Source organism: Tupaia chinensis, unplaced genomic scaffold (genome assembly GCF_000334495.1).
Source record: "Tupaia chinensis unplaced genomic scaffold, TupChi_1.0 Scaffold000216_1, whole genome shotgun sequence".
In the NCBI taxonomy this organism is placed as follows: Eukaryota; Metazoa; Chordata; class Mammalia; order Scandentia; family Tupaiidae; genus Tupaia; species Tupaia belangeri.
The window spans coordinates 730,957-740,821 of record NW_006159691.1 but is presented as its reverse complement, the minus strand read 5'-3'; the positions used below and the strand labels follow the sequence as shown (position 1 = coordinate 740,821).

Below are 9,865 nucleotides of genomic sequence, written 5' to 3'. Positions count from 1 at the left end.
GTGTCGGGGCGGGGGGGGGGCGAAATCAGGGGCGAAGTTATCCATCTGTTAAACAAAGCTGCTTACCCCGTGAAGCTGTTGTATTCAGTGAGATGATTGAAAGCCCCTACTAAATGAAGTTGACCTTGAGATGAGGCAGTTCACTGGATGAGGTTGGCCATGGGGGTGAGGATGCCCATTGGGTGAGGATTTCACTAGGTGGCATGGACCATCAGTGTTTATTAAAGTAAGGTTGCTCAACTGGGTAAGACTATTGGACAACCACAGGGCTAGATCATCCTGAGATAAAATCTCCAGAGAGTGAGTTTGTCACTGGGTGAAACGCTTAAAGAATGAGATTATCAATGGAATGAGGTACTCCACTGAGATGAGATGGCATTTCACTGAGATCATTCTTTAGGAAAGTCATTCAGTGAATGGAGTTGGCCAAGTAGTCAAAGTTGCTCTCCAACTTTGTCATAGAGGTGTCGGCATCTAGTTTCTGTTACTAATTTTCTAAATATCAAAGAAATGGTATTTTTTCAGCCCAATAGCCTTGGGTCTCTTCAACTGCTGTTCCTTCTCCCAAGAATGGTTATCCCTGTCACACATCCCATTGCCCTAGGGGCGAGTCAGACCTGGGCTCTGCTCTGGAAGAAGCAGTCCATCTCCATAGCAGATGGCAGAGTAGGTGATGGGGTGGTAGGACTTTCTGTAACTCCTTGATCAGCTTTCTTTATGATCTAAGACTCAGGAAGTTTGAGCCATAGGAGACAGAAATCATCTCATTTAGTTCTCCCATTTTATAAGAGAAACTAAGTCTCAGAAAGGAGAAAGAAGTTTCCCAGGGCTCTATTTAATCCCCAAAAGGCTGGAATTGTGAGAAGCCTCCATCTGTCTCTTTGTTCTTCCAGCTACCCCTGAGACTCCGCAGCCCTCACCACCAGGTGGCTCAGGGTCTGAACCCTACAAGCTCCTGCCAGGAGCCATCACCACAATTGTCAAGCCCCCTTCTGCCATCCCCCAGCCGACTATCACCAAGCAAGAAGTCATCTAGCAAGCCGCTGGGGGTCGGGGACTCTGCTGGCTCCCCCAAGCCCCCTTCAAGAGCACCTGGTGATCACCTGGTCACCACAAAGGAAGGCGTGACAACAGGGCTGGTGCCAGAGCAGTAATGGAAAGAGCGAAGCGTCCAAGCATGTGTGCTGAAGGTCACATCCCATTGCCACCCTCGGCCCCTGCTCTGCTCTGGATATCGGAACTTTGACTTGGGGAGAACCCAGCTGGAAAGTCTTCTGCTTTCCTGGATAACTTTTCCCTGTGGAAGCCACTGCCTTCACCTTCTTCCATATTTTCCAACTTTTTTACCCCCAAAGGACGACTGTCTGGAGATGACACGGGACTTGCCTCTCCCTCAAGCCGGTACTTCTCCTCTCTCAGTACTGGGCTGGTGTCCAGATACAGAACCCTTGAGCTGGGTGAGATTGCAACACCTTCCTCCTCCCCTTTCTGCTGTCTCAGCCTCAGAGGCCCCTCTGCACCTTCCACTGTCCCCTTGCTTAGCCATCTTCTTTTCCTCGAAACCACTTCACCAGAGGCTGAGGATGACTTAGAAACAACTCCCCTAGTCATTACAGAAACATTTTATTAGCACCAGCTGGGGCCAGTCCACATGTCAGAGACTGCTGAGAAGACATCAGTCTTCTTCCTCCAACCTCACTGTCCTCCCCTACTTCAGAGAACTTGGATGCATTTTCAGGGTGACAGTCCCTACAGGCTTTCAGCAGTGAGACTGACAAATGCCACAGGAACTTGGAGGAAGGGCTGGAATGGGCAGAGAAGGCATCTGGAAAGAGGCAGACTGCATTAGGCCTTTGAGGAAGGGTGGGATTCCAGCTGGTGGAACAGGAAGACAGCACATTCCAAACAGAACAGCCTGGGCCAAGGCCTGGTGGTAGGAAGAATGGTGTTGAGAGAAGCCATGAAAAGTTTGGGCTCTCTGGAGCCAAGCAGGAGTCCTGGAGAGCATGGGGCCTTGAGGGCCAATCCAAGGTCATGAGTGACTGAGAGGGACACGAAGGGAGCTGGGCTTTCGGAAACTAAACACAGCACTCCTCCAGAGGCTGGAAGTTGGGGGGCAACAGGGAGGTGAGATGAGGGCAGATCAGTGGGGAGTGCAGAGGCTTGGCGATGGAGAGGGGGAATGGGTGAGTTCTCAGATCAGGGTGCTATTAAGGAGGACTTTTCCCCAGGGCTTGTCTCAAGTTCTTCCTCACTTACTCCCTGGCGCTGCCTTAAGGCATTGGACATGCATTGTCTGATTGCACCCTCCCCTTCACCTAGAGATTGTTACAGAAGCCCCAAGTAGAGTTGAGCGAATTGTTCTTCCTGAAATCATACAGCTAGCATGTGGCTGAGTCAGGACTTGAACTTTGATCTCCCTGGATCAGAATAGGACCTCACTGTGATTGAGTTGAGGGATTTCCCCCTTCATCAGCCTCAGAAACTAAAGGCTTTCTCCTTCCAGAAACCCTACCCACATCCAGGTCTACAATCAGCCTGAGGCTGCACTGAAAGCCACTTGGGGTCCAGATCCTATCTGCTGAGAAATTTTCTGGAGAATTCATGATTATGACTCCTGATCCCTTTTCTCTTCACTTCCCAAGTCTGGGGAGCAGGGATCTTGCTCCTGGGAGACAGATCACTGTGGCCTGGCCCTCTGGGGCGGAACAGTGCAAGTGAGAGGTAGGGGAGGAGTAAGAAGACCTGAGGCCTGCTCTGAGGAATGTCATTCAGGTGCATTTTGGAAATATTAAGCCCCAGGATGGAGCAGCCATCCATGAAGAATCTTGGTGACTGTGGGGAGGTTCTGGAAAGTGCCACTGGCCAGGGGGAATAAAAGGTTGATTGTCCCAGGGCCAGAGTGTGATTAGGTAGGAGAGTCAGCTGATGGGCTATCCTCCACCCCAGGGTGACCTTTCTGAGTGAATGGGAGCAGAAGCAGTGACCATTATTCTACCATTAGTGATTGTCCCTTTTGTAGAAGAGGCATGGGAAGGGTTTAGGGTGGCTTGTCCGAGAGAGCCCCTTTTCTCCAGTGCCATCATGATCAGCCTTCCCCACTCCACCAGACCAAGGCCCCCATCCCAGCAGAGATTGCTTTCCGCCCCAAGTTCTCAAGCCTCCCTCAGCTACCCTCACTCCAGGGCCCCAGAAAGCCCAGCCAGGGGGGCTCAACCTGGTCTGTGGCAAGGTAGGGAAGCTGATGTCTTCCTGCTTATGGTGGTTATTCCTGCTCTGTTCTTCCACCGTCCAGTCTTACTCAGGCCTCTTGTCCCGGGAGCAAAGTTAAGATGAGACTCTATGGAGTGGAATGAGGTGACAATGGCCATTTTTGGGTCAAGGTATGTGTCCTCTGCTCCAAGTTTACCCTTTCTGGAGGAGAAATCCATTCCACTTTAATAACTCATTGCAATGGAGAAAATATAAAACAAAAAAGGTTTACTTTTCTGATTCTAAGCTGAGGACAACATTGGAAATCCATCTTTTCTTTTTTCTTTTGTTTTTTGGCTACCTGAGTTGTGATCCTAAAACATAAAATCTGTTGGACTAAAAAAGGGCTGTTGAGGGCAAGCGTGGGTACCGTAATTCCTCCACCAAGACACCCCTTTCTTCAGGCAGCTCTCAGGAACTTCCTGAACCCACGTGACTCTCCTGAGAGTGGACAGAGGACGGGAGAGAGTCAGAAATGGATGCTCCTCGACTTCTCGTGGTGACCAAGACAACTGCTTTTGCCAAATTTTTCAGTGATCTGCCTTGACTAAAACGAACTGTGAAATTCACATCAAGCAGTTCCGGAAGTGGGCTGGGTCCCATCTGACCAATCCACATCTTCCTGTGGGTATGAATGTCATTAGGTCCTGCGCTGACCCCTGAGCCCTTGTCACTGCCGCCCGATGGGCCAAAGAAGCAAAAAACATTTATTACTCTTGTATGTTTTAACAAAGGTTTATAAAACAAAATAAATGGCACGTATGTTTTCTACATCCTTGGATGGGTGTCTTTCCTTTTTTTTTTTTCTTTTTAAGATATTAGAAATAAGAATGAAGAAGTTCTTACAGTTCTCTATGGTGCACAGAATGCTTTCATATCTTTTTATATGTTTTAAATTTTGCCAGAGGGTGTATGTGTTCACTGGAGGCAGACACAGAGAGACAGAGACAGGCAGACAGAGATAAAGTAAGGAATCACCCTGTGAGGGATGGTCACACCACAGTCCCTTCTCCTCCATTTCTCCCTCCTTCCAGGATTCCACACACATGTGCCCAACATGATTTTCAAGCCTCTGGGTCCAGAACACAAACCATGTGGGATCGCTGCCTTTACCACCATGCAACAGACTGGTCCGCTTGCTTGCTTGCTTGCTTGCTTGCTTCTTTCTTTCGTTCTTTCTCTCTTTCTTTTTCAGAGAGAGAGATTTTTGCTATAGGGTGTGTGTGCTCGCTGGAGAGACAGACAGAAAGCAAGAAATCACCCCCCCCCACACACACACACACAGTGGGGATGGACACACCACAATCCCTTTTCCTCTTGGGATTTTGGGCACGCATGCACATGAGCCCGGCGTGAGTGTTAAGCAGCTGGGTCCAGGACTCAAACCATGGTCAACCATGTGGGAATCCAGCAATGTAACCATTATGCCATCTGCTAGTCCCAGGATATTATAATATCCATTTTGAATTTTTTCCTTTGTTCATGATAGAGCATCTGTATGTATGCATGGGGCAGGGGAGAAAGAGGTTACTGTCTAGAGATGACACGGTACTTGCCTCTCCCTCTGGCAATAAAAAAAGAAAAGAAGTTAGTCGGTTAGACATTATGATTACCTCCCACTTACAGATGAGGAGACAGGCCAGGGAAAGTGATCTGCCTTGAGAAATCAGGTGGAAATCTAACTCTAGTCTTTTGACTCCAAGAACCCATATGTGGAGAGAGTGAAAGTTGATCCTCCCTCCTGAAGAGAGGAGAAATGAAGGAGAGGTGATGGAACGATCTGGAAGAATGGCAAGAGAGTCCAAGAGCCTGTCATCTGCCATTAGAGTCCAGAATGGAACCTTTTCCAGGGTCACCTAATCTGCCAGCATTAGAGATGAGTAGACGGGGGACATTTCACAAAAGCAAGGGTAGTTGATGAAAAATAATAAAAGCAAGGGGTGCATCTGAGGTTGCCCAAGCAGGTGTCCAGCCACTTTGGACCTTTCTCCTCCTAAACTACATAGATGGCCTGCGTCTTGGCTGCCACAGACCTCGCGTTCGCTGGGGACTTGCTTGCGTCTCTTCCCAACTCCATGTTCAAGGATGCTACGTTGATAGCTGGACGTTGTCCACGGTGGGAGCATTTACACCACAAGAACTGGCAATAGCACGATCAGGGCTTTTGTTTCCTGGAAAGCCAGCTGTGAAACATTCACCAGCACACCACAGCGTTCAGTGATGGCTGGACTGGGATGTTTAGGATGGTGACACTCAAGATGGAGGGTGGAGCAGGGGGACCTCTGTAGCTCTTCCCAAAGGGAGGGGACAACAATTCTGGTCTGAGGTCACAAGTCTTAGTGATCAGTGCAACCCTGGGCAGGTCACCACCTCTCCGAGCCTCATCTGTAAAATGGGACTGATAACACCCTTGAAGGATGTTGTCAGGATTCAGTTAAATAAGATCATAGTAACTGTGAGAGCTACCCATACATGAGCACAAGTGAGCCCTTCACACCCTCTTTCTGGTGAGAGGCTGACCATTCATTCAGCCCTCCAGTCTCAAGAGCACCCTGTGACTGCCAGTCTGATTCCGGGGGCCACTGCTGCCTTCCCTCCACTCGTTGGCACCAGGAAATGTTTTTGATAATGCTGCAGTGGAGGCCTGGTCCGTGCTGCTGCCAGCGTGGACATGAGGGGTGGGGGCCAGAAGAGGCTATTTCGGTCCTAAATTGTGCTTAATAAATCCATATCAAAGCCATAAACCCTGGGCTGCCATAAATTCCTCTGTCCTTGGCTCCTCCACCTCATCAGCCCTTTGCCCCAGTTAATCTCAAATCTCAGCGTGGGTGGCCAGAGCTCCAGGTTTGGTTCCATTTTAGTTGCAACACAACATCTGCTTGGGTGACAAACAGTCAAATCCCCATTTTAGAGATGATGAAACCGAGGTTTAGAGAGGTGACGAAACTTATCCAAGGACTCAAAGCTCATGAGCTGGGGAGTAGGCCCCCAAGCTCAAGCCTCTGCCAGCCTATATGATCTAAGAAATGGCTTTCTGAGAAGGCTTCTTCCTTTAGCCCCTCTACAAAGATTGTTTCCAGAGCCATGCTACTAGAAGCTTCTTACTCCATCATCCCAAGTGGAGGCTCATTGCTCAGAGTGAGAACCAGAAAAAGGAGGGACCCTGGGTGACAGGCTGCTTGAAGACCGTGAACGTTTCATGCAATGTGGTGACCTGTCACCCCAGCTTGGTGAGATTCCCCTTCTTCCTTGTTTGTTTAACCCAGATCACCATTGACTGTCATTTCCCAAATCAGTGTGTCCTATGTAAATCCCGGGATGTGACCTAAGAGACCTGAATCACAGGATCTCATGCAGTTATTTGATGATGGTGGAATCAAAAACCAAATTATGCCACCACGAACATGCATTGAGCAATTCTCTGTCAAACGTTGTAGAATACAATTTAACCCCCACATGACCCTCGGAGGCCATTGTTCTTGTTGTTCTGGGGGGGTCTCGCTGGTTTATGTAAAATGTTTTTGTTTATTTACTTTGAGAGAGAGAGAGTGAGAGAGAGAAGTGGACCAGCAGGTGGCATGGTAGTTAAAGACGCTGGACTCCCACACGGTTGGATGTAGTTCGAGTCTCGGACCCGGCAATTTGCTTTCTCACTTTCTCTCTCTTTCTCTCTGGTCAAATTAAATAATAATAATATTAATAATAATAAAGTTAAATAAAATCATTCTTTTAAAAAGAGAGAGAGAGAAGCAACCTCAACAGGGTCTCAGATTGCATTCCTCCCCCAGTCCTCACAGCCAGCCAGGATCATGGGCACATGCAGCACATACAGGTCAACCAGGAACTGAACCTCGACCTTTCAGTGGCTTCCAGCATGGCAGGGTGATGCAGCACACTGCTGTATGTGGGCCTGTTCTTCCTTTTGACAAATGAAACAAGCTCAAAAGAAGAAAAGGACTTGCCTAAGGCCCGTAGCCAGTGTGACAGCTGCCCGTTGTCTGACTCCAGGAGCCACCACGAGAGGTCAAGGAGGACAGCGATGACTCAGTCACTGCATGATGGGCACAGAAGTAGCATGAATGGTGAGAAGTTCATCATTCGCCAAGTACAGGTGGACAAAGCCCCAGGCCGAGGCATTCTGGGCTTCTGAAGAACCAATCTCCTGGAGCTTTCAGTTTGCACGTGTAGAATGAAAACTAACAAACAGTTGGATATTAAGAGACACAGGGGGACCAGCAAATGACGTGATGGTTACTTGACTGAACTCCCACATAGTCAACCGCAGTTCAAATCCCGGACCAGACAGCTTCAAAGTCACACTGGGCATGTGCACATGAATGCCCTAAGTCCCGAGAAGAAAACGAAGGAGAAGGGACTGTGGTGTGGTCATCACCCCGAGGGTGATTTCTTGCTGTCTCTCTGTCTCTCTGGTGAATGGGCGTGCTCTATAGCAAAAAAATCTCTCTTAAAAAAAATAGAGAGAGAGAGAGAGAAACAAAGGAGTGGATGACAGCTGGTGAGGTGGGAAGAGGAGAGGAGAGGCAGTGCTGAATAATTTGAAGAAGGATTTCAAGGAAATACTAAGGCAGAGAGGAGACAGGTGTGATTTCTTGCTTTCTGTCTCTGTCTCTCTTTGTCTTTCTGGTGAGTACATGCACCCTATAACAAAAACCTCTCCAAAAATAAATAAATTAAATTAAATTAAATTAAATTAAATTAAATTAACTAGTGTCATTTGCCATCAATAAGAAGTGATTCCAAAATACAGGTGAAAAGAAAACTATTCTTCAGTTGCAGCCAGATAGAAATGCCCCAGGGAATACTCTGCTTTTTCTTTATTAAAAAAGAAAACTGGGGTCCTGCAAGTGTTGTGGTGGTTAAAACACTGGACTTGCACATGGCCAAGTGCTTTTCGAGTCCCAGACCTGGCAGCTTGCTTTCTCACTTTCTCTCTCTGTCTTTGGTGAGCATACATACCACATAGCAAATTTTAAAAAATAATAATGAATAAAATAAGTAATTCTTTAGAAAGGAAAAAAAAAAACTGACAAGTATTACAGAAATATTTAGCAGGGACCAGCAGATGGTGTAATGCTTGTGTTGCTGGACTCCCACATATTCGACCACAGTTTAAGTCCTGGACCCGGAAGCTTCAAACTCACGCCAGGAATGTGTACGTGCAAAACCAAGATTCCAAGAGGAGAATGGAGGAGAAGGGCTTGTGGAGTGGCCATCCCCTCGGGGGAGGGGGGGTAATTTCTTGCTTTCTGTCTCTCTGTCTCTCTCTGTCTCTCCAGTGAGCACATGTACCTTATAGCAAAAATCTCTCTTGAAGAAATGTTGGGAACCAGCAGTTAGCATAATGGCTATGTCGCTGGACTCCCACGTAGTCGACCACGGTTCGTGTCCCGGACCCGGTGGCTTAAAACTCATGCCGGGCGCGTGTGCGTGCGTGCCCAAGATCCCGAGAGGAGAATGGAGGAGAAGGGATTGCGGTGTGACCATCCCCCCTGGGGGGTGATTTCTCGCTTTCTGTCTCTATGTCTCTCTGTCTGTCTGGCGAGCGCATGCGCCCTACAGTGAAAATCTCTCAAAAAAAAAAAAGAAATGTTCAAGGCATATACTCACCCAATGGAGACTTCCTCCTTAAAGATTTTGTTTAATTGCCAGAGGAAGTGTATGTTCCCTAGACAGAGACAGAGAGAGAGAAATCACCCCCAGTGAGGTCTGGTCATGCCATAATCTCTTTTCCTCCATTTCTCCATCCTGACAGGATTTTAGGAATACACACACACACACACACACACACACACACACACATACATCTGGCATGTTTTTCAAACCTCTAGGATCAGGATTCAAATCATGGTTGGCCATGTGGGATCTGGTTCCCTTAACCACTAGGCTACAGGGCTGGCCCAATTCCTTAAAGTTTTCAGAAGGAAGTAAGACCTGAACAGGGACAGACTTTGGGAAAACATTACTTAATGTTGTTTAGGTGTATTCCTAAAATCTCCCTAAAATGGAGTTTCTCATCACCCTCCTAAAAGTATGCCCAGTGGTACTAGCCCACGGATAAGTGGAGTGGGCCTCAAATCCTAGGGAGAAGAATCTAGATTTTTTTTTCTAGGGATAGGAAACCACTGGAGGTTTGAGAGCAGTGGTGGTTGCAGCCAGAGCTGTATTTTAAAGAGATCACTCTGGCTGCCCATGGAGAGCAGATAAAGGGGCTGAGATTATAAGCAGGGAGGCCAATGAACACAGCTTGTACAGGATCAGGTGAGAAATGGTAATGTCTACCCAAGATGGGGACAGTAGAGTAGAGGAGGAGGAGGCCAGTTAAAAAGATACTCATTCCTTTATCCATTTATTAAACAGTGTTTTAAAATGTATTTATTTATTTATTCCCTAAGTGAGGAGACAGAAAAAGAGATGAAGAAACAGCACTCCCCAGCAAGATCCTGATGCCACAAAACACCCCCAGTCTTGGCCAGTCCTGGACCATGAGCAAGTGACTGGCAAACTCAGGGAGGTGTCCAGACCCCAACTGGGAACCTTCCCATGTGAGATTCCCTTGTAGAGTGTCACATTTTACTACTGCACCACCCTCTGG

The 9,865-nt window shown here is 47.8% G+C and overlaps 1 protein-coding gene across 5 annotated transcripts in view; it reads left to right on the top strand.

Moving 5' to 3' along the window:
- HNF4A (hepatocyte nuclear factor 4 alpha) overlaps positions 1-4,025 on the top strand; it is a 63,045-nt gene extending 59,020 nt beyond the window's left edge. For all 5 annotated transcript variants that reach the window (XM_014587499.2, XM_014587497.2, XM_014587498.2 and 2 more), the window contains one exon: positions 894-4,025. In XM_014587499.2, coding sequence (XP_014442985.1) covers positions 894-1,036 — 143 coding nt within the window. In that variant the 3' untranslated portion in view covers positions 1,037-4,025. The remainder of the gene's footprint in view (positions 1-893) is intronic.
- Positions 4,026-9,865: the final 5,840 nt, after the last annotated feature.